Genomic DNA, 25,394 nt, shown 5'->3' with positions numbered 1-25,394 from the left:
CCACGCAACACTAAGGCGGTAGCTATCCGAAGGGTTAAAATTATTTTGATTTCTTTCAATTTCGATAGATTCTCGAATTAGACTTGGTCAGTCATAGCTAGTTTTGCACAGAACTTCAACATTATCAAAATCAATCAAATGTCCAACAAGGACAAAGTGTCCAACATTTACGACGTTAATATGCTACCATGGATCAGAAACTTGAGTTACGTTGCATCTTCCAACATGACTCTGAACACATTTGAACTAAGGGGCCATCCATTTAGAACGTACGCAAAAAATCTGTCAAAACTTCACCCCTCCCCCCCTCCCTGCACAAACACGCGTACTTTTTACACCCCCCCCCAAAAACTGCGTACGTACGCTTAACCCCCCCCGCCCACCCGAATCCTATAGAATGGCCAATACTTAATCCACGCAGAAACAATCAAGGGTTCATAATATTAACGTGTTTAAGCAAACAGATAGTCCACCGCCGGACGATCTAACTCATTTGAAGGCCAATGTAGACAAATTATTATCGAGGCATCACCCCCCCCAACCCGTCTCCTATGCGTACGTACATTGACAGCAGACCCCCCATACGCAAGCGTACGCATTTGGGTTAACCCCCCCTCCCCCCTCCATGCTTACGTACTAAATGTATGGCCCCCTAAGTAGGTCTGTTTTCCGATGTGACTTCGCGTGAAGCTTTTGTTTTTCGAAGCTTTTGTTATTAAAGTCTTTTTGTGAGTTTTTACCTATTAAACCATGTTTTATTTTTTATTTCAATGTTTTTATACAAGAGCCCCGTACAAAGCATGAGCAACATGGGGAGAGAGGGGGGTACGGATATTGAAGCCCGAGGTAATGCCACTACAGGGCAGGGGATTAAACCCTGTGAAATACGGCTGATAAAAGTAAAAACACATCAGCAAGTACTGTTACTACTGCCTATGGAAAAACGGGGTCCGATTTCTGACAATCCTATTTCCGCCGACAGCGTTCCTTGGAAGGGCATTGTGTCGTAAAAGCGGAGACCGCCCGTCTGTACATTGTGAACCACTCAGCAAAAATTAACCCGTAAAAACAAAGTTTTTCACTATAAATCCTTTATATGCGTGGCATCGGTTTTATTTTATTATTCATTTCTGTTTTTCTTGAGTAAGAGTTTAATTTTTATCACATTGGTATTTTAAATGAAATTTGAAAAAAAATGTTCCTAAAAAGTGGAAAATTTTGGAAAAAAATTTTCACGAAAATAAATTGTCACGCACAACGAGTCTGTGTGCAAAATGTCAGCTCGATTGGATCACGGGAAGTGGGTTAAAAAACCGACCGAAAGATTTGCACGGTCGTAAGCGCTCAAGCAAGCAAGCAAGTGAACTTAATATAAAGGATTTAAAAATGGTCTGCATCCTTACAGAAGGCCTGGTGGAAGTGGACGAGCCGAGGTGCAGCCGGAATGATGTTGTAGAAGTGGCTTTTCATTGCGCCAGCGAACAGCAGAGTGTAGGCGAGCTCCGTGATGTTAATCCCTACAATGGCGTAGGAAAACCTAAAACAAGCGGCACACACGTGTGTAAGTCAACACACGCGTCGAACACATTGTTACTGGAAAATAACACAAGAAACTTGCCAACTAACGTGTACAGGCGCGCATGGCAATGCATCAAATGTAGTTTGACAAGTTTTCACATTTGGCTCATGATGTACGATGAAGAGGGGGGGCATGCACTTGTTAAAGTAAATCATCGGGTCCGAAGCAGAAAAAATATATTAAAATGGATACAAATTACACATGGAGATAGTTAGGGAATGGTAGTTAAGAAAATAATGTCAAAAGACATAATAGAATCACAATAGGCATCTGACTATTTGAAAGAACTGCGTAGCATTGCAGTGCAGTTGTTGAGAGGTAATTGGAATTGAGAGAGCTGCAGCAAGCAGATAACTGGGGGTCAGTGATGACATTTATGAGAAAAGTTAACCATAATGGCATAGGCACAATGCCTTTGCAAACAGTTCGGCCTAATTTGTAGCAGTATTGACCAATGCAAATAATAATATAACTATAACGTTTTTGGAAGACATGTTCTAAAAATACATTTTAAAGTAAGATGGACAATTATAATTATCAGTCCACACTGCAGCTTTTTGCCATGGGAAGCTAGTGTACAAAACAACATACTGTAAGCAATTATTTGAGTGTAGTGAAACAAGCAATGCAATTATAAAACACACAACAAAATCTGAAAAGGTTCATCGATGAAATAAATAGGTACGAAAACAATCACAACTAAAATAAATAGACAACATTGCAATAAAATACTGGACTGGAAATTGCATTGTAAAAAGTTGAAGGTTCAATGCATTTTTAGTATGACATCACGAAAGTCGTACGTGCTCAATTACAGAGTGGGTGTATCAGAATAAAATGTCACACACTGAGGAGGGCATCAATGCTCGACACATCCGAGGCAATTATGACAAGCACCATTGCACAGCGGGGTGGGAGGGGAGGTGAACAATTTTTCAATGGACCCCTGGCTTTACACGCGCTAAGTAGGCAGCGACCATGAGGTGGTGGAGGACTGCATTTATGTCATAATGTACATAATGACACCGGGGGGTTGCGAGACAAAGACCGAGATATGTATTCCATTAGCAGGTTGTTTGGGGGCTTTACTGATATCCAATCACCCTTAACATGCCCGCTTCTGGATGCTAAGCAGGACTGAGGCCGCTTCGTATTGAAATGGGCTGGCTACCAGGGCTTGCCGGGTGCTGTAGGCCACGTGCACAATCATTTTTTATTCTTAAATGTATTAGAAGTCATCTTCTTGGTTCTTTCGATAAAGTCACGTAGAAGGGAAGTAATAAAATAATTATTTTTTTGTCAAGGCTCCCTTTTCCCCCCCTTCCAACCCAGCTTAAATATATGCTCCAAGCATGGTGCTGTTTCATTCAGACGCTGTCGCCTCGACAGAATTCTTTTGTCAAGGCTCCCTTTCCCCCCCCTTCCAACCCAGAATTATTTTTTTGTCAAGGCTCCCTTTTCCCCCCCTTCCAACCCAGCTTAAATATATGCTCCAAGCATGGTGCTGTTTCATTCAGACGCTGTCGCCTCGACAGACCTGGTTTTCACCTGAGGACGGCTGCTTGCGTTGTGACCGAAACGTCGTGAGAATTATTTGATTGTTTTATTTTTATTATTTTCTTACTTCCCTTCTACGTGACTTTACCGAAAGAACCAAGAAGATGAATCCCTGCAGTCACGAAAGCTTTAAATCGAAATGTATTGGGAGTGTTAATAAAATTAAAATGGGGTCAATGCAATGATGTGCAAACCAGAATTTGTGACCTAACATTTGAATTACAGAAAATATGAGTAATTCAGTCACTTTCTTGTCTATTCATTTGAAAAACATTTCATGATATTTCTGCAATCTTCCTTGTAAATGTCTTATGGAAAAATATACACATGGTATGCCACATTATTTCCTTTGCAAGCTGACATTTGAACTTTGTAAATATTTGAGGGATACACGAAGGTGTACTGACGAAAAAAACATTTAGGTGAAACATTGAGCTTTAATAGCAACAAAAACCCCCGTAGAACAGTTTTCAGTTTATTCAGGAAACTGAATGGACAATTCAAAAAGACCCCTGAATGAAGGCCAGTCTTTCTTCTTTCACTCCCTGATGTGTTCATGTGAAATAGTGCGCATGCTGTAACAGAGGACTGACAACATTTGTAAAAATGCCTGAGCTTGAACCTTAACCTGGGTAGGGGACTTCAACGCAAGCTCTTAAAGAGTTTACTGAAAATGAACACAAAGACGACACTATCAATCTTTCTCTGCAGGTATACTATGTCAATGTGAATTGTGCACAACCTAATACGCTGAACATATGCAAATTTACTCTTGACATGGGCTACTTTGTTAACATTATTTTATCCAAGTGCCAAAACTATATAATACAGAAAATAGGTTTATTTGGAAAATGCAAATGAATGCATCTCATTAGCATTGGGTTACACAAGGAGCCCAATGGATCAGCATAAACTTCTGAAAGTCCCATGAGAAATATGAGATGTTGTAGGTAAGACCCTTCCATGAAGTGTTGGGACCAAAAACAGTTATAACTAAATTGTAAAATCATAAACTGCTTGATGTACAATGGGTAATTACAGCCAAAATGTTTCCGAAAATAAATGAAGTGCAACTTGACTAATTCTGGGTCACTGAGAATGAAATTTATGCTTAAAATTGTTGATTGGCTGTAGTTTTAAAGATATGCTACTGGGTCAGTATATACGACCCTTGACTTGGGAATGGCTGAAGATAAGTGAGTTATAAAGGGATCTCAATTTAAACCAGAAATGACTAAAATACATATTTGACTGGATCTATGAAAAAATATATGACAGTACTTGCTTTTTGAGCAAAACAATGAATTATGCAATCTGAACCTGGTATTGTGTCATACATGACATGAATTGCATCATGTTATTCCTCGAAGTCATGGATGATGCAATCATAACTAGGCTTACATCCCTCTGCTGAACAAATTGTCCTACATCAGCTCGAGAAATCATGCAGTGTCGTGCTCTCTTATTTGTCAGTGTTTGATTTTGAAAAGGGACGCATTTATGTTTAGCCAAAGTGAGCCGAGATGCCTCGTACTTGTGTGAACAAAGCAGATAACTTCTGCTATGTTTGTGGTGAAGTGATTTTTGCATCACAAAAGCGCAGTATAAGCACTATGGTTAAGAAAGCCTATCACCTCTATTTTGGCTGCAAAATTCGAAATCTGGACAAGATGTGGGCCCCATACATATGCTGCAACACTTGTGCAACAAATCTTCGCCAGTGGTTGAACAGGAAAAGGAAATCTATGCCTTTTGTAGTGCCAATGATTTGGAGAGAGCCAACAGATCATATCAGCAATTGTTACTTTTGCATGGCGCCTCCAGTTGGGAAAGGTGTGTCAAAGAATACCAAGTGGACTGTCCATTATCCAAACATTCCATCAGCTATATGCCCAGTACCCCACGGAGAAGGACTACCGGTTCCTGATGCACCAGAATCATTCTCACTTGAGTCAGACGAGGAAAAGGATGAAACTTATGGTCCTGAACCATCAAGGTCACGTGATCCAGATTTTCTCCCATCGTCTTCCTCTGAACCACTCCTCATTACACAAGGTGAACTGAAAGACCTTGTCAAGGATTTGGAACTACTCAAGAGTAAGGCAGAGCTGTTGGGCTCCAGACTGTTGCAGCAGAATCTCCTGGCAGGTGATGCTAGGGTTTCCATATTCCATGACCATCAAAAGGATCTTGTCCCATTCTTCTTCATGGAAGGTGATCTTGTAGCCTACAACATCGATGGTCTGATGGCAGCCCTCAACATCGTTCATGATCCAGATGAGTGGAGACTGTTCATTGATTCATCGAAGATGAGTCTTAATGCTGTTTTGCTGCATAATGTAAATGTTTTGCCAGTAATTCCAGTTGGTTATGCGGTCCATATGAAAGAAACCTATGACAACATGAAACTACTTTTGAGGTGCATAAACTATGACCAACATCAGTGGCAGCTTTATGGCGATTTGAAGGTTGTTGCTCTCTTGCTTGGTCTGCAGGCTGGATACACAAGGTACGAGAGATTCTCACTACATCAAAATAGATTGGCCACTCCGACAGTCAATGGAGCCTGGGATGAGAAATGTTCAGCATCCACCACTTGTTGAATCAAGGAAGATTTTGTTATCACCCCTACACAACAAGCTTAGTCTGGTGAAGAACTTTGTCAAAGCCATGGACAAAACACGAGCAGCTTTCAAGTACCTCCATAGAAAATTTCCAAGGTTAAGTGAAGCTAAGATAAAGGAAGGTGTCTTTGTTGGTCCTCAGATTCGTGAACTTATTCGAGAGGATGCATTGGATGGTGCACTGCGTGGCAAGGAAAAGACGGCATGGAAAGCCTTCCACAGGTAGTGGCAACAAATTTTCTCAGAAACATAAAGGCAGGACACTACAGGGAGTTGGTGAAAAACCTCCAGGCATACAAAAAGCTTGGTTGCAACATGTCACTAAATATAAATTTTTTGCACTCTCATCTAGATGTTTTCCCACCGAACTGCGAAGAAGTGAGTGACGAGCATGGCGAGTGATTTCACCAGGACATTGCAACAATGGAGAAACGCTCTCAGGGCAAATGGAGCCCATCAATGCTTGCAGACAATTGCTGGACAGTGACGAGAGATGATCCATTTAATGAATACAAGAGACAAGCCAAGAAGCGCCGAGTAGACACTGAATAAGGACTAAACTATGTATTTATATATGCATACGTTTTTAGCGTTTCGTTTCATAATACATTTTAGTTATATAACCCTTTCGCTGATTTTTAAAGTATTACATGAACAGAACAGGTGACTTGTTATCATGTAAAGCAACCATAAAATTCTTAGGTTTTTTCGGTAAAGTCACGTAGGTACCTACGTGACTTTACCGAAAAAACCTAAGAATATGTTCGGAAATATTGTTCGAATACCGATTTGTTCGAGTTCTGGTGCATTCGATCTCCGAGGTTCTACTGTATATTCAAATACTATTTTTTTAAAGTGCTGTAATTCTGCTCACATTTGTAAAAATAAATATAATTACCAATTGCACACTCCCCAATGCTTGGAGTGATGGCACAGTGGTTAACGAACTGCCCTACAAACCAGGCAACCTGGTTTAGATTTTTGGCCATTGTAAACACCAGCGCCAAATGGCATATCAATCAGTCCTGGATCCCTTACTCCCATTCACCAGCCTCACTTGAGCAGCATGATGAAAAATGGCTAAGCAGCTCTACAACTGACACAGCTTGGAAAGAGGCTTTCACCGAGCAAAGAATTGACAAAATAAATAAATATGCCTTCAGCAATATGGTGCCCAGAAGAATCGAGCTGGTTGGGTGGCTAGGGTAAGATTGTCACCCTTCATCCCCTCAAACATTTACAATTTCTACGGAGCCACTACAAACAACAACGTGAGAAAGAGGAAAAAAACCGAACGGTATATAAAAAAAAGATAAATGTAATGTTGCATTGAGATTCCTGTCCAAAACTAAATTATATTAACTTTTAGATGTTATGAATGCGGCAGGGGGCTTGGACCATGGAGCATTTGGCGCAAGCCTTGAAATATACCACACCAGTATTTGTACAACGCGACCCGATGACATTGTGACGTAGGTCAAAATGAGTCACATTCCCCTTGTGAGCAGCGCCTCTCAGCTGTGACACCCGTGTACGCAGATCAATCAGGGTTTCATGACAACCGACCCTCTGGCGCGTGAGATGAAAATTCATCACAGGGAAGAAAAAAATAAAGCAATCAAGCGCTTGTTTTGTTTCGCGATTAATTCAAATGCTTCTCATTTTTGCCAAAATGCGGCGGTACACACAAGTCACATAGAATAAACACACTGCTTTCTCACCTGCTGCTGCAATCCAACATCAATCGGGTCTGTGTGCTCTAGGTCTGTGTACTCCTGAACATAAAGCCAGCCTGCAACGTTCCAAAAACTTAACATAAATACATCTCCAATTGAAGTTTCCCACTGAGGACAATGAGATCTGCTAGATTGAGTGCGCCTGCTATTGCTTTGGGTAATCATAAAGCACCAGCGGCCCAGTGGGTTATCTATAATTATTGACATTTTGCACGCTTACACAGAACACCCTGCAGGGAAGGTGGCAATCTGTGCCGTACAGATAAATGAATCCAACATAACAGTACGACACGATGGCAACATTGCTCTTTATTACAACAACAAAAACCCTACAAGGTATTTTTGTTCGCATGGCTTAAAGCCTTTTGCAATAAACAAGCGTGCAAAACTATTGACTTTCAATACCACCAATTTTCCGGTTGCATTTGTTTCTAGATGACAATCTTGAACTCGGCTCAGCACTACGGAGTGTCTTCAGCACGGCACTGCCCAATGGCCCCAGACATTCGTTTTGACTGCAGATCATTAGTCGTGGTCTCTCTCCTCAAAGCTTTTTGCTGCAGCGGGTGGAATCCTTCAGAGTGACGAGAAAAACGCCTTGAAATTTAGTCTCAGGCACAATACAACTGCATTGAATGCTACACCGCTGCATAACTACAGATGCAGTTGCCCAATGACCTATGAGATTCAGACCGGCAAGAGACGGCGGGGAGGTGCATAACTTCAACTAAGTTATGCCTAATCATTCCTTGGATTAATCTGACACACTCAAGTGCGGGCAAATGTATATGGAGAACGGTGGGAGAAAAGGACATATTTGTTGAGTGGTATACTTTGGGATAAAACACACACACATCACTTTAATCAAGACAATGGCTTTAACCCCATATTAATGCAAACCATTCAGATCGCAGCCCAAATGTACACAAACTCACGCATATTCGTAGCCTGGTATAAAATTCAGTGACATCAAAATAAAAAAAAACGTGTTGCTCCTTTTTCAAAATATGTAACATGTATTGTTTTTTACAACGGCCTTGCATTTAATTTGCATATCCTGCACCTCCGATAAGCACGGCTGGCTACGTACGGTGCGAAATAATTTCAACATACATACATCTCCTATGCAAAAGATACGCGAAATGTCAAAAATCTTTCACCTGGTTATTAAGCAGCCCATCTATCTAGAAGGCGAAAATAATTACAAACAAACCTGACATTCTGCCCAAGCAATAACATTTGTTAGCTACAACAAATAGTTTGCAGGGTAATCGAAAAAGTAAATTCATTAGTTCTTGTAAAACTGTGCGCGCCATCATTGTGTCAGTGCGATCGGTTGCCGCAATCCTTGTCTCGACTTCATTTCCAGTAGCGTTGCACTTGATTAAGAGTGCGTACAAAATTCGAGGATCGGAACACAACGTTCAATGTGCGACCTCATTGGCAATATTTGCACGGGGTTACTTTATTCATGGGACCATTGAACGTTTGAACATCTGAATCATTGCTGGAAAGGGTAAATAAAGCATATTCTTGTTTCATCAGGGTTACACTTTGGTTCTGAATTAATCGCTGGAGTATATTCGTGCTCGCAGGTAAGTATGCTGATCTCACTGCTAATACGAGTTACACACATTACAAGGAAAAATGGAAGCGAGATAGCAGATGCGTGTGCAGTGATGAATTACGACTGTATATTTATAAACTCTTGAGAAACGCCAGCAATGTTTGTATATGGCATGCATACCTAGAAGAACAGTTTTCAGTAATGGTAAAAGGATCTCCCCCAATGTAACGAGCAATGTGGTGGTGCTAACATCCACTGGCAGCCCAAGTGGTGAGAATTCCATATTCCACAATGGAAACCAGCGCATCCATAGGATGATCAGAACAAATGCTATACGTGATAGATTATGCATACATATACAGTTCTGGATTCGCGGGTTTCACATATTCACGAGTTACTAAGTATGTACTAATTCCCTATTTGTGCCCCACCGAACTCCAGTATTCGCGACTGTACGTATTGCCAGATCACCGACATCGGGGAGGTGCGCACAAAATGTTACTACATTTGAAACGGTCTGCTACGAAGAGAGGCATGCCCCCTCGGCTACCCGCATAGTCCTCCAGCTCGCAGTAATCCCGCTCTGAACTCGCTATTGTGCATTTTTACTTCATACGTACTTACAGTCGACTTCGTTTGTATATTTTAGTATCAACGATTTGGCTGCGAGGTCCATTAAAAAAAGAGAGCGTGTAGCCAATCAAGGAAAGGGTTGCGGCTAGCCCTCCCCAGAGTGCTAACATGACAACAACTGTGCGAAGTTGTTAAGGCCTGCATCTCCCGAGGAGTCATCCCTACTAGATTCCTCGACATCACCTCCTTTGTCTTCAATGTGACCCTCGCGAAGAGAGAGGGATTACTGTACAGTTACACCCTATTCAATTCCATTCAGTGGAATGGATTTATGGCAGTACCGAATACATATTTAAGCAGGGCAATTTTTTTTAATTTAAATTTAGGACATTTTCAAAATATATCAATTAATCACTGCTCTTCAAGTTCATCGTCATGAGAGACGAGATGTTGTGTTACTCTCCACCACATGTTTAATTTTGTTCAGATAACTTTTTGTACTCAAATTTTATTTTGCTTATATTTATCTTTAGTCTGACTTTGTCAAATTCCCCGATCATTTCCTCTCATTAATGTCCAACAATTGTTATAACGACTATGTCATCGGCAAATCCGAGCGGGTTAATATATTTACCTTTACCTCTCCAACAAATTTTTCTGTAAATGTTCTACCTCAATAAAAATTATTAGCTGAAAATGGCATGTTCACAATAAACAAATATTCACAAACAAATTCCCGTGCAGATTTTCCATTTTCATCTATCCCATTTCTACAATTACACATTTCAATCAGATTTCAACAGATTGAGCATTGCACTCGGCACTAAAGGACTTTGTACGATTTATTCAACTATAACTACTTACAAATTATATTTTTTATTATTTTCTTTCCTCAGAACTTAAAAAACAGCAGACTATCCCTAGCAGCGTGTGAATATTCTTCCCAACTGACAGAAAATATTATTTATTAAAAAAATAGTCCAAGCTAGCCTTTTCCAGTTAATACATTTATATTGTCAAATTCATGCAAGTGGAACACACATTAAGGGGTCAATCAGCTAAACAAAAAGACACTTCTTGGCATTCCGTGCGTGTAGTGATGAAACTTGAGGCTGGGAGCGCAGGGAAATAACACTTTAAAGGTGGCCTCCACAACCTCCCGGGTGGCACCCAGTACTATAGTCCATTTGCAAAATAATGCGAAGCAAGTTGTCTTTTATTATTACTAGCCTACATAGGGATGGTAACATGCAGCAGTGGATAGAGAATGCTTGACGGTGGGGAACATTTGAATGTGCGAGGGCTGTTTAAAAACAGTGACTTGAGCTCGTACCCCGATGCTGTTCCCAGATACAGTGAGGGAAAAAAGTATTTGATCCCCTGCTGATTTTGTACGTTTGCCAACTGACAAAAAAATTATCAGTCTATAATTTTAATGGCAGGTTTATTTGAACAGTGAGAGACAGAATAACAACAAGAAAATCCAGAAAAACGCATGTCAAAAATGTTATGAATTGATTTGCATTTTAATGAGGGAAATAAGTATTTGACCCCTCTGCAAAACATGACTTAGTACTTGGTGGCAAAACCCTTGTTGGCAATCACAGAGGTCAGACGTTTCTTGTAGTTGGCCACCAGGTTTGCACACATCTCAGGAGGGATTTTGTCCCACTCCTCTTTGCAGATCTTCTCCAAGTCATTAAGGTTTCGAGGCTGACGTTTGGCAACTCGAACCTTCCGCTCCCTCCATAGATTTTCTATGGGATTAAGGTCTGGAGACTGGCTAGGCCACTCCAGGACCTTAATGTGCTTCTTCTTGAGCCACTCCTTTGTTGCCTTGGCCGTGTGGTTTGGGTCATTGTCATGCTGGAATACCCATCCACGACCCATTTTCAATGCCCTGGCTGAGGGAAGGAGGTTCTCACCCAAGATTTGACAGTACATGGCCCCGTGCATCGTCCCTTTGATGCGGTGAAGTTGTCCTGTCCCCTTAGTAGAAAAACACCCCCAAAGCATAATGTTTCTACCTCCATGTTTGACGGTGGGGATGGTATTCTTGGGGTCATAGGCAGCATTCCTCCTCCTCCAAACACGGCAAGTTGAGTTGATGCCAAAGAGCTCCATTTTGGTCTCATCTGACCACAACACTTTCACCCAGTTATCCTCTGAATCATTCAGATGTTCATTGGCAAACTTCTGACGGGCATGTGTATGTGCTTTCTTGAGCAGGCGCTGCAGGATTTCAGTCCTTCACGGCGTAGTGTGTTACCAACTGTTTTCTTGGTGACTATGGTCCCAGCTGCCTTGAGATCATTGACAAGATCCTCCCGTGTAGTTCTGGGCTGATTCCTCAACGTTCTCATGATCATTGCAACTCCACGAGGTGAGATCTTGCATGGAGCCCCAGGCCGAGGGAAATTGACAGTTCTTTTGTGTTTCTTCCATTTGCGAATAATCGCACCAACTGTTGTCACCTTCTCACCAAGCTGCTTGGCGATGGTCTTGTAGCCCATTCCAGCCTTGTGGAGGTCTACAATCTTGTCCCTGACATCCTTGGAGAGCTCTTTGGTCTTGGCCATGGTGGAGAGTTTGGAATCTGATTGATTGCTTCTGTCAACAGGTGTCTTTTATACAGGTAACAAGCTGAGATTATGAGCACTCCCGTTAAGAGTGTGCTCCTAATCTCAGCTCGTTACCTGTGTAGTGGTGATACGCGCTGGGTGTGTACGTCATGTGCCAGCGCGTATGTACGTGTGTGTGTGGTGACGCGCGCTGACGGGGAGGAGCAGGCGTCAGTGCGCGGGTGGGGGTAGTGCTGCTGATTGGCTGTGTGCCGGTGACGCGCTGAGAGGGAGTGATCGGGTGGCAGCGCGGTGTGATTGGTCGAGGAGTGGAAACACGCGCTGGGCGGAAACGGATCGGAGAGATAGCGCGTGGTGATTGGGTAACTGAGGAGCGGTGCCGACGTTGAGGTCCGCATCCGCTCCGTCTCCCGGGAGGAAGAGATATATAAGATGATGCACAGAGGAGTAGAGAGGAGAAGTGGAACCATCTAAGAATGAAGACGAAGGTGCAGAGATAGAGCCCGGAGAGGAGAGTAATGGAGAGTAATGGAGAGTAGAGGAGAGTAAGGTATAAGTGTGTAGCCAGAGAGAGAGAAAGGTCTACACGAGCTGAGCGATGTATAGTGTGTAGCCAGAGAGAGAGAAAGGTCTACACGAGCCGAGTATGCATACGGTGTAGCCAGAGAGAGAGAAAGGTCTACACGAGCCGAGTATGCATACGGTGTAGCCAGAGAGAGATGTAAGGTCTATACGAGACGAGTAGAGAGTGTAGCCGAGGCGTAAGGTCTACACGCGACGAGTGAAGAGTGTAGCAGAGGCGCAGAGTCTACACGAGACGAGAGAAGAGTGTAGCCGAGGCGCGGAGTCTACACGAGGCACAGAGAGCCAGCAGCACAGAATCTACGAGAGTCAAGAGAAGCGTAGGGCGGAGAGAAGAGGTCACGAGTTGTACCGTTGTATGGTGACCGCATTGTGAAGAAGAGAGGCCACGCGTTGTATCGTTACAAGTCAAGATTTAATAAAAGAAGTGTGTTCCCGTCAAGGAGTTTCCTGCCGTCATTTTCCAATACTTCATCTGGCGTCAGAAGTGAAACGGGCTTCCAAGCATGGAGACAAGGAAGACCCGTAGGAACCAAGGGATTGACCGCGAGGAAAACCTGGACGACTCGGGGCCGCTGGTGGCGGGGGGCGAGGAGGAAGACTTGCCCACGCTACAGGATCCGTCGACGGCGCCGGCCGAGCGACCGGGGACCGAGGCCGTGCTTCGTGAGGCGCACTCCCGACTGGCGGAGCTGCTGCTCGCCGCCGCGTCCATCTTGGCGGAGATCAGCTCGTCGGGAGGAGCGGGGACGGTGGGGGACATTTTACAAGGTCGCCCCGCAGATTCCCGCCAAAACGAATGGGGGATTCCCGCCATTGCGCCTGGGCCTACTTTTGGCGGGAACAGCGAGCGCCACGTGGTGGTGGGTTCCCAAGCGCGCGCATCGACGTCATCAGCGTGCGAGGGGGTCCGCCATTTTACGTCTGCCGCTGGAGCCGCCATCTTACACACCGACGGAGAGGCGGAGAGGAACCACGAGGCGGATGACTTCATTTTTCAGCAGCGTCTGCCCACGTTGTCAGCCTTCAAGGCGGAAGGCGGAGACTGGGGCAAATTTCAGCGGAGGTTTTTGGCGCATCAAGAGATGTCAGCGTGGTCCGATGCTACGGCGCTGCGGGCGTTGCCTGCCCTGCTGGACGACGACGCGCTCGCGGCCTTCAGGTCTGCACGGAAGTCGGACCGCTCCACGCTGAAGGATGCGCTGGGTTTGTTGGCCAGGGTCTACGGACCTCCCTCGGCGTGCCGCCATCATTTCTACGCAAGACGGAAAGCGGCCACGGAGACCGCGCTGGCCTATCGCACGGCGTTGCTGGCTCTTGCTGATGCTGCGTTCCCTCGGATGGACGAGGAGGGCCAAGACGCGATGGTTTTGGAGCAGCTGCTTAAGTTGGCGCAGGACCTGGGGGTCCCTATCAACACAGCTGACGAGATTGATATTTCTTCTTTGAGAGTCGCCACGAGTATTCAAGCGCACGAGGCCCTACAACGGAAACAAGGAGTTGGTTGCAACGCTGCTGTCGTCGCAGCTCCGGGTTCGGTGGTCACCGAACCCCAAGTCGTCAGCCCACGAGAGGAGGCGTTCGCCACGGGACGACCAGGGGACTGGAGGCCGGGGGCTCGGTCGCCTCTGCGATCGGGCCGAAAGTCGGAGCAACCAAGATCTACTCCGACCCTCGTCACGTGCTATAACTGCGGCCTCCGGGGCCACGTGGCGTCCGGGTGCCGCGCTCCGCGTCAGCGCGCCATGGGTGCTCGGCTGGACGACGACCGAGATCCCAAGTCATCTCTACAATCCCCGGCAAGTCGCGGCACCTCACACGCTCGGCCTGTTTATTCGGCACACATGGGACGCCGCGTTGCGGCGGAGGAGGGCCGGTTAAGGTTCGGGGATTCGGTTCGGCGAGGGGGGTTCGGCCGGGACCAGGGAGACATTGAATGGGCGGAATTGGGGCATAGAATTGTGGCTGCTTCGGCGGGTTCGTCCGTTGTTACGGGATCTATTGATGGGGTCGAGATTAGGGTGTTAGTGGACACGGGGGCATCGGCAACTATTATATCGGACCTCATTTATGATATTCTCCCAGTCCAATGTCGTCCGCTGCTTCCAGTGGATGTGCCATTTTACGCCGCTAATGGGGGATCGTTGGGCATTATCGGTCAGATTAGGGCGTCCATTTGCATTGGAAATATCAAATTGTCGGGACCCGTTTTCGTTTCGTCTTCTTTGGCGGTTCCGTGTCTTTTGGGCACTGATTTTTTGGCTAAAATGCCCATTAAAATTCTTATCGATCAACGATGCATTGAACTGCCATCGGGTCGCCGGATTGCATTTTTGACGAGCCCTACTGACATTCGGACGGCGTGCGCTACGATACAAGCGGTGGCGACACAGACCGTGCATGTGCCCCCGGGTTCACAGATGTTGATTCCCCTCCGGTTGCGGAAACCATGGGTGAGGGAGGCTTCGGAACAAAGTATGCTTTTGGGTCCTTCTAACAAGGCTGTCGGGGGTCTTGATTTATCGGTGGCTCACACTTTGGTGCGGGCTGACAGGGATCCGTTTGTGATGGTTTTGAACGCGGGGTCGCGGCCAGCTGTCATTCCACAGGGCACCGTGCTGGCTCACGCGGCGCGGGTCCCTGTGGATGATGGGTTGGTTGCGCAGGTGGGCTCGAGCCCCGCGCGGAACGTTGAGCCAAGGGAAGACCTTGAGTGGGTCCATTCGCTATGCGCCGCCTCGGACGATTTGTCGGCGGCGCAGTTGGGTGCGCTGCGCGAGTTGCTCATAGAATTCTCTGATGTGTTCAGTAAACATGAGTATGACATTGGGTGCACGGATTTGTTGCACCACCACATTGAAACGGGCGATGCGGCGCCGGTCAAGCTAAATCCCTTCCGACTGAGTCCCGTGGAGAAGGAACATGTTCAGTCGGCTGTTAACGAAATGCTAGAAGCCGATATTATTTCGCCCTCCTCTAGCCCGTGGGGAGCGCCTATTGTGCTGGTTAAGAAGCAGGACGGGTCCCTGCGATTCTGCGTTGATTTCCGTCGCCTGAATAAGATCTCTGTGGCTGACGCGTATCCGCTCCCCAGGATGGATGAGTCCCTCGATGCATTGTCTGGTGCGCGATATTTTTCGACTCTTGATTTGTTATCGGGGTTTTGGCAGTTGCCGCTCGACGAAGAGTCGAAACCTAAGACAGCATTTCGGACTCCAGGGGGGCTGTTCCAGTTTAACCGGTTACCCATGGGACTTCACTCCTCTCCAGCGACGTTTCAGCGACTTATGGAGTTGGTTTTGTCGGGCTTGCAGTGGGATACATGCTTGATTTATATGGACGATGTCATTGTTTTCAGTAAAACGTTTGAAGAACACCTCCAGCGATTGAGAGGGGTGTTCTTGCGAATGCGATCGGCTAAGCTGAAATTTAAACCAGCCAAATGTCACCTCCTTCGGAAGTCGGTTAGATACTTGGGTCACATTGTCGATTCTTCGGGGATCTCCACCGATCCCGCGAAGACGGATTGTGTCGGTTCGTGGCCGACACCTACGTCCGTTTCCGACGTGCGTAGTTTCATCGGGTTTGCTTCTTATTATCGGCGGTTCGTTGAGCACTTCGCCACTATTGCAAAACCCTTGCACGCTCTAACGGCGAAGGGAGTGAAGTTCAAATGGGGACCGGAGGAGGAGGCCGCGTTTCGCTCCCTCCGGGACGCCTTGGTGGGTGCCCCACCCTTGTGTTATCCCGATTTTGCGAGTCCCTTTTTGCTGGACACGGATGCTAGCAACACGGGCATTGGGGGGGTGCTATCCCAAGTCGTTGGGGGTGTCGAAAGAGTTGTCGCCTACGGTAGTAGGGTGTTGTCTCCGGCGGAGCAGCGCTACTGCGTCACCCGTCGCGAGCTGCTTGCCATTGTCTTTTTTGTGCAGCAGTTTAGGCCATATCTCTATGGTCGTCACTTTACGGTCCGAACGGACCACGCGGCGCTACAGTATTCATTGAGGGTCGCCCAACCCTCGGGCCAGTTGTCGCGTTGGTTGGAAGTCCTCCAGGACTATCAGTTTACGACTACGTACCGTAAGGGGTTGCGACACACAAATGCCGATTGCTTGTCGCGGTTGTTGCCTTGTGATGAATCCGCGTGTTTGTCGGGATCGGCGCGCTGTAAACCGACGCTTGCAGGGGAGATGGGGGCACTGGCTGCGACAGCGGGCGCACCGATCGTGGATGATTCCACTGCCTCTCAGGGTCGGGACTCGCTGCTCTCGTTGTCGCTCAGCGAATGGGGCCGTCTCCAGATGGCGGACAGCTCGCTGCTAGCATTGCGCCGCAAGGTTGGGGGTCCCGAGGGGGACCAGGAGCGTACCGGCTCCTATGTACTTGAGCAGGGCATGTTATTGAGATGGGACAGTTTGTCCCGGCGGAACGCACTCGTGGTGCCTTCCGCTGTAAGGGGGAGGGTTGTCTTGGCGGCACACGAACGCCTCTTGCACTTGGGAGTTAACAAGACGCTTGCCCTGCTTCAGCGTGACTATTACTGGCCGGGAATGGGAAGTGATGTGGTAAATATTCTGAAGGGGTGCGTTGAGTGCGCCAGGCGTAAACCACCGCCCGTGGCAGCTAATCCACCGCTGCAATCTATTCAGGTCTCGCGTACTAACGAGCTCGTTGCACTCGATATTTTGGGGCCCTTCCCAGTCACGCCGAGAGGGAATAAATATTTGTTAGTGGGGGTCGAATACTTTACCCGATGGCCTATGGCGTGGCCTCTCGCTAACCAGTCGGCAGCGGCTGTGACGGACGCCTTCGTCCAGGGCTATGTCCTGGACAAGGGGGCTCCCGAACGCCTGCTGACCGACCAAGGTAAAAAATTTTCGAGTAAATTGTTGCAAGAGGTGTGCGATCTGTTGGGTACCAAGAAGGTGCGTACCTCCCCGTACCACCCGCAGACAGACGGGATGGTGGAGAGACTCCACAAAACTTTGACTTCCATGCTGTGCCAGCAGGTGTGCGAGGCACATGTAGATTGGGACCTGCAGGTCCCGGGAGTCCTTGCCGCGTATAGAATGGCCCCCCATGCAGCTACGGGGTTTTCCCCATTCTATTTGATGTACGGTCGGGAAGCTGACCCGCCAATGGAAACGCAACTTGGCCTGTCCGCTCCACGAACTAATTCTAAATTGGCAGAACATATTAAGTTTAATATTCACAAGCTGACAGAGGCGAGGGAGGCCGCACGGCTTAATTCGCGGGCTCGCCAAATTGCTAATGAACGGTTGCGGGCACGGAAGGTGTCCGGGCACGATTGGAAACCAGGTGACAGGGCCTGGCTGCATTGCCCTCAGGCACCCTTGGCTACGTCGCCTAAATTGTTGAGACCGTGGAGGGGACCCGTGGAGGTCGTGCGCGTTGCACGACCCCAGTGCGTTCAGATAAAGTGGGGAAAGCGCCGTTGGTACGTTCACCCCTCCCGACTGAAACCGTTCTCGCCTCCATATGGCCTCCCCTTGTGTCGTCATGGCCGAGCGTGTGACGTGACCGGCGACCCACAGGGGGAAATGTCTCTGCCTGATCCACGCGTATTTTCGCCTGATCTGCTCCCAGGTGTCTCGGATCTGACAGCTGCCGACCACCGGCGGCCGGATCTCCGCGGCGGGGCCGGCCCTTTCAGGCCCGTTCCGCGCCGTCTGGAGCAGCCGGAACCGTCGGACGGTCGTCAGTGTCCCGCCCCATACGACGGACCAGCCAGACGGACTCGCGCCAAGTCGTGCTACTTTGCGCGACCCGCCTCGTGAGGAGTCGGGGCTGTTGGTGCGCCTCGTCACTGCGTGTAGTCGCAGGGGCGCGGGGCGCGTTCGTTTTCTGGAATTTGCTTGTATTGTGTTGTTGTTGACTTTTCGTGTTCATTGTCAATTTGTACATAGTTGTTCTTGTTGTTGTTGTTCTTGTTGTTATGTTACGGGGCACACTGGGGGGTTACGGGGTTTTTTTTGGTTGGTTGTCATCTTATCGTAGCGGTTGGTTGTTGTTAGCAGCCGGGCCGGCTGCGAGCTATGTGGGAGGGGGTGATGTAGTGGTGATACGCGCTGGGTGTGTACGTCATGTGCCAGCGCGTATGTACGTGTGTGTGTGGTGACGCGCGCTGACGGGGAGGAGCAGGCGTCAGTGCGCGGGTGGGGGTAGTGCTGCTGATTGGCTGTGTGCCGGTGACGCGCTGAGAGGGAGTGATCGGATGGCAGCGCGGTGTGATTGGTCGAGGAGTGGAAACACGCGCTGGGCGGAAACGGATCGGAGAGATAGCGCGTGGTGATTGGGTAACTGAGGAGCGGTGCCGACGTTGAGGTCCGCATCCGCTCCGTCTCCCGGGAGGAAGAGATATATAAGATGATGCACAGAGGAGTAGAGAGGAGAAGTGGAACCATCTAAGAATGAAGACGAAGGTGCAGAGATAGAGCCCGGAGAGGAGAGTAATGGAGAGTAATGGAGAGTAGAGGAGAGTAAGGTATAAGTGTGTAGCCAGAGAGAGAGAAAGGTCTACACGAGCTGAGCGATGTATAGTGTGTAGCCAGAGAGAGAGAAAGGTCTACACGAGCCGAGTATGCATACGGTGTAGCCAGAGAGAGAGAAAGGTCTACACGAGCCGAGTATGCATACGGTGTAGCCAGAGAGAGATGTAAGGTCTACACGAGACGAGTAGAGAGTGTAGCCGAGGCGTAAGGTCTACACGCGACGAGTGAAGAGTGTAGCAGAGGCGCAGAGTCTACACGAGACGAGAGAAGAGTGTAGCCGAGGCGCGGAGTCTACACGAGGCACAGAGAGCCAGCAGCACAGAATCTACGAGAGTCAAGAGAAGCGTAGGGCGGAGAGAAGAGGTCACGAGTTGTACCGTTGTATGGTGACCGCATTGTGAAGAAGAGAGGCCACGCGTTGTATCGTTACAAGTCAAGATTTAATAAAAGAAGTGTGTTCCCATCAAGGAGTTTCCTGCCGTCATTTTCCAATACTTCACCTGTATAAAAGACACCTGGGAGGCAAAAATCTTTCTGATTGAGAGAGGGTCAAATACTTATTTCCCTCATTAAAATGAAAATCAATTTCTAACATTTTTTACATGCGTTTTTCTGGATTTTTTTGTTGTTATTATGTCTCTCACTGTTCAAATAAACCTACCATTAAAATTATAGACTGATCATTTCTTTGTCAGTGGGCAAATGTACAAAATCAGCAGGGGATCAAATAAATTTTTCCCTCACTGTACATGTTATCGATACTATACCCGGTTATGCCAGAGGTAAACAAGAACAATTGTCGCATTATTATTTTAGAAATGTTTGACTTATAAATAAAAGCCGAAAACCCCAATGGTGTTAGTTTTAGCTAAGATTGTTAAAATTTGAACCATGCAATAATATTTTCTGCAATCAAAACATGTAAATGTAGTTTCACATACTTAGTTAAATAGTCAAGCGAGAAACTAGAACGATGACGCCTTTCCACGTGACAACCATCGGGAAATAATTGCTGCCACTGGAAGATGTACAACAACCAAGGTGTATAATTGCATACTGCTACCTATGATGAGACTAAGGTTTAAGGGCACTGTGTGCAACTGAATTAGCCTCTACAAAAGTGTTCTGCACACAGTACAAGATTATGCAAGCATCTCACAATAAATGAGCACTGCCTTTACCAAAAGAAGACACGATGTGATAATTGGAAATGGTCTCAACAATGAGCAGATATAGAAGGGCCAACCCAATCCAAACAGCTAATTACATATTTATTTAAGATTGAAGACCTTCACATTTTTTCGTCTATCAAGGTAAACCAAGAGCCACCAATTCAATGTTGAAACAAGCATTACATAATTTTCTAACGAAGTCAAATAAACAGGTTTCAGAAGCAGACCTATATTTTCTTCCACAGACTATTCTCTAACAGGGTGATGTACTGCCCTGTGAGAGTTTAGAATGGATTAATTATATATGATAGATAATATAAAATACAAATAACTAATATTTAAAAAAACGTGTAAATACACGCTTTAATTAAATGTACCGTACGAGTAATGGCAGAACTCCACGACTCCAGGAAGTGGCCCCGAGGCTTGCCATAACGTAAGGGACAGTGGCGATTTACAGCCAACGTGAGTTGAGCGTGGACAATTAGACCCAAGGCGAAACATAACATATAAAAAAGATGGTTTAAAATGTTTTTTTTATGATAGAATATAGTATTGTCATCAGTATGACATAAGTATACCAAGTTTGCAGTCAATACCATATTGGCAAGTGGGTTAAAATTGAGTTACAAGATTTGATACGACAACAACAGACAGAGTGAGTTAAATAAAAGCGTGTAAAAAGAGAGCCAGGTTTCAGCCACCTGTGGTTGAACTATATACTCAAGTGTTGGAAGTTGCTGGTCTCAGCCCAGTTACCAATGACTCATAGTGTTTACACTAAAACTTTTAGTGAAAACCCACATATTTGGATTATAAATGTCTATTTTGTCATGCAGCACGTGTTCTCTACATGGCATATAAAAGTGTAAATACCAACGACAGTATTCCCTTGTTATTATCCATGATTTTGGCTTTCAGCAGAACTCTATATGACTGCATCGAGAGAAAGTGATGAGATAAAGGGAGGTTAAAGAATGTCATGCGAGAAAGTGGTCAGGTAGAGTGATGAGATAAAATTAGGAGATAGCGATGATGCATAGCATCATCATAATTTAAGATAAGTAAATTTTATAAACTATTATTTAATACACTAATATTTTTTTCTTCATGTTTATTATAACAATTTTTGTATTATGATCATTTGAATGCATTCAAAAGCATATTTATGTATTTATTTAATATCATTATCCACGAAATGCGCTATTCACGAGCATCTCCGGAACGTCTCCTTCGCAAATAACCAGGGAACACTGTAGTATGAATAACCATTTCGTGCATCAACTTAATAACTACTGGATCTAGTGGAAGGAATCAAGGTATGGCAAGGTGTGGTGGCAGACAGCATTGGCCATGATGAAATGCTGAACTCGATGAAGCAGTCAAACTAAGTATGTGTAGCGTAATAGCGCCATCTGTCGTCCAGCAACGGCAACTTCGGTGGGGTGGACGAGCATTACACACGCCGGTGAGCACTTACGCGGATGTGTCCGTAGGGCAGAGGAACTGGGGCAAGGGACACAGAGACCCCGTCTGGAAGCTCCTGGAATCCGCTAGTCGGTTCACGAAGGGAGGCGCGGCCAGGGCAGAGCCAGGCCGCGCCGAGGAGGGTAAAAGCGGACAGCGGAAGCGCATGGCTGCCGGTTCTGGGAAGTGGACTCATCTCGTCGTTGCTGTCATCTTCGCCGCCTTCGTTGCTGCCGTCTTCACTAAATATTGCACGGCCGGATTGTTTTTAGCTGTCTCGGTCAATGCCATCAGTGTTACACAGTCAGGGTTGTGTCAAGGTTAGGCTATACTACTTGGGGAAAGTGAGGGCAAATATGGGAACCTGAAAGTGTAAATAAAGGTGCCTCCTGAAGTCCCTTGTCTCCTGCTCCGTTGACACTACAACTGGTGTCAGAAGTGGGGTATCGAAAAGCCCACCTGTGGTGTCATCGGAAGATGGGAGCGGCAGAGCATTCGTCCCTCCGGGAAGCCCCGGGACCCGGTTACAAAGCCCGTGGGCAGCAGCGGGAGAGCGGCGCATCTTCGGGAAAGCGGATACGCATCAGCGGGAGAGCGGCTACGCATCAAAGGGAAAGCGACTACACATCAGCTGATGTGGAGAGGAGTCACGGGGAAACCCCGGCTGGAGCTTTCGTCAGAGCGGGAGCGGAGGAGCCCGGAACGGAGACCGTGCATATGGTGGGTGCCATTTTGCACGTGGAGGGCCTGGCGTCGCCGGCGGGTGCCATTTTGAGGCGAGCGCGCAACTGTGCGGGAGAGGTACCAATGTCGGCGATGCTGCAAGGGGCCATTTGTGGCCTGCCGCAAGACGCCCACACAAGGTTCCTCCAGAGGAAGTGAGGGGAGGCCGAGGACGCCATACGCTCTCCGGGAGGCGCTGCGGGCGCTGGGACGGAAAGCATACCCTCACATGGGTGAGGGGGCGTTCGACTCCCTGGCGGCGGAAAGGCTGAGGGCGCTGGCGCGGGAGTTGGAGATCGCCCTGCCCTTCGCCGATAACGCGGGGATCTCGTCCCTAAAGGTAGCCCAATAAATTAAAGTCTACGAGGTCCACCAGCATTGGCCAAAAGTGGAGACTGGGCCATGGCAGATGGAGGACATGATGGCTGTGGTTGGTGGCCGGGGGACGCGCGGGAGAAGGTCCCCGCGGGTAGAATGGCAACCGGGGTAGCCTCCTCCGCCCTGGGGTCCCACGGCCGAATGTTTCAAGTGTGGTCGGTCGGGCCACATTGCCATATAGTACCGGGGTGTCAGGGGGGCGCCGGCAGTGCCACTGACGTCCTCCGATCCGCCGGCAACGTCGTCCCAAGCTCCGCCGGATCCGAGTCTCTGACATTTACCGAGACCACCATGTGCGACATGTCGGGGACTGGATCCAGGGGGGGGGGGGGACCGGGAAGAGGCCGCGCCCTTTAGGCCATTGTTGTTCCCGTTCCTAGGAATCCCAAGACGCAAGACCCTGCCAATGACAGGGGTGACCGGTGTTAAGGACCGGCTCACGCGAGTTACGTCCGGGGAAATTGTGTAGTCTGTGTTGTGTGCTGTCCGTTCGTGGGGGGGGGGGGGGGGGGGGGGGCGTCGCGGTTGTGCTGTGCGGTCGCAGGAAACGTCGCGACCAAAGGGTTTTCTTTTTTTTTCGAGGGGTTGGCTTGTGGTAAAAATTATTTTTTTATTAAGTTGTGTTGATGGTGTTCCTTGAGGTTGGGGGTTGCTCTGCCTGTCTGCCAGCTTGCCGTTGCTGGATATCAGCCTGGACGGCTGTTTTTTTCTAACGGGAGGAGGATGATGATGTAGTGTAATAGCGCCATCTGCTGTCCAGCAATAACTGCGGTGGACAAGCAATACACACGCCAGTGAGCACTTATGCGGGTGTGTCAGCAGGGCGGAGGAATTGGTGCAAGGGTCACAGAAACCTCGTCTGGAAGCCCTTGGAAGCCGCTAATGGGTTCGAGAAGGGAGGCACGGCCAGGGCAGAGCCAAGCCACGTGGAGTAGGATAAAAGCAGCGGAGAGCGGAAGCTCGTGGCTGCCGGTTCTGGGAAGTGGACTAGTCTCGTCGTTGCTGTCGTCTTCGCCGCCTACGTCGCTGCCGTCTTCGCTAGACATTGCGCGGCCGGATAGTTGTTGGCTGTCTCAGTCGATGCCGTCAGTGTAACACGGTCAGGGTTGGGTCAAGGTTAGCTATATGACTTGGGAGAAGCGAGGGCAAACCTGTGAACCTGAAAGTGTGAATAAAGAAGGTGCCTCCTGAAGAACCTTGTCTCCCACTCCATTGATACTACATATGTATGCTGAACTTCTTTCGCACCATACGTAGCCAACCAGCGCTAATCAGAGGTGCGGGGCAATGACAGAATGTGCATGCTCATTTTCAATGACAAGCAATGGTGCTTACAATCCACCATATATTCCTTGCATGGGCCCACCCATGACGATCACTTTGTCAATGTCACGTAGGTCAATGCCACTGGTCAAGCATCGACCTGAAGATAGTCTGATACGCTCTGAAGGTAATCCTAAACATCTGTACTACGGACCACTAATATTGTTTGTTCATGTTGTAAAATGTACATGGCAAAGTGTCTGCAGCCAGGAAATAGGAATACTGCCCAAAATTCCAAAACATCTCAAAAACGTGACACATGTAATATTCTGACTATTTAAAGAGCAGACACCTGAAAACCACATTCTTTACTTGGCTTTGCAGATTGACTTGCATCAATTAAATATTTAAGCAGGAGATACCAGTAGGGGTATCTGAGACTCAGATGCTGTTGTTACATGAGTACCTTTTTGTTAGCCACAGGCAATTTCCAAAGTAGATAACAGGCTGTAATACAAGTGCAATGGCTTATCCTAACAATTGATGTTACATGATCTTTGAGGTCAAATCTAAGGCAGAGTATGTCCTTTGGAAATGTCCCTTGGAGAATCAAACATTGACTCCAAGGAACAAGACTGAATGATGACTTAACAACCAGGTTGTGCAGATTCTTACAAAGCTCAAAGGAAGGACAGTCAATCTTCCAATGTTAATGCAGTTCCTTCACATGCTAACATGCCATGCCCTGCTGTTATTGCATTTTGTCTAAACACAATCAGCATTTCTGATAGTAGGAATGATTTACACATATTGCAAAGACATTCTGGATAGCTATTGTCATAAAAATGTAAAAAGGGCTTCTGATATGGTATTTGAATAAAAAAGTATTGCTTCCTAGACATTGCCCAGTGGATACATCACATGTGCATGACGTACAAGAAATCATGGGTAATGCTAACGACACAATAAGCCATGTCATCACTTGGTGTATTTGTGTATGATACATTAAACATGGTAAGTTTACCTGAGCTGTCTTTCCCTTGCCTCCCTGTATGACAGGTAGGCCAGCAATACACATA

General features: G+C 47.1%; 1 protein-coding gene across 4 annotated transcripts in view; it reads right to left on the bottom strand.

Annotated features, from left to right (window-relative positions):
* Nucleotides 1-25,394, bottom strand: part of LOC144936103 (ELMO domain-containing protein 1-like) — a 57,556-nt gene that overhangs the window by 3,236 nt on the left and 28,926 nt on the right. For 3 of the 4 annotated variants that reach the window (XM_078862951.1, XM_078862953.1, XM_078862952.1), the window contains exons 8-9: nucleotides 25,340-25,363; nucleotides 1,404-1,537 (exon numbers count right to left, since the gene is read on the bottom strand). In XM_078862951.1, the coding sequence (XP_078719077.1) occupies nucleotides 1,404-1,537; nucleotides 25,340-25,363 (158 nt within the window). The remainder of the gene's footprint in view (nucleotides 1-1,403; nucleotides 1,538-25,339; nucleotides 25,364-25,394) is intronic. The other variant, XM_078862954.1, reaches the window with a different exon arrangement.

The sequence above is a fragment of the Lampetra fluviatilis genome, chromosome 15 (assembly GCF_964198595.1).
Source record: "Lampetra fluviatilis chromosome 15, kcLamFluv1.1, whole genome shotgun sequence".
NCBI classification, from domain to species: domain Eukaryota; kingdom Metazoa; phylum Chordata; class Hyperoartia; order Petromyzontiformes; family Petromyzontidae; genus Lampetra; species Lampetra fluviatilis.
The sequence above is the reverse complement of the archived record's forward strand: the minus strand, read 5'-3'. Positions and strand labels throughout refer to the sequence as shown.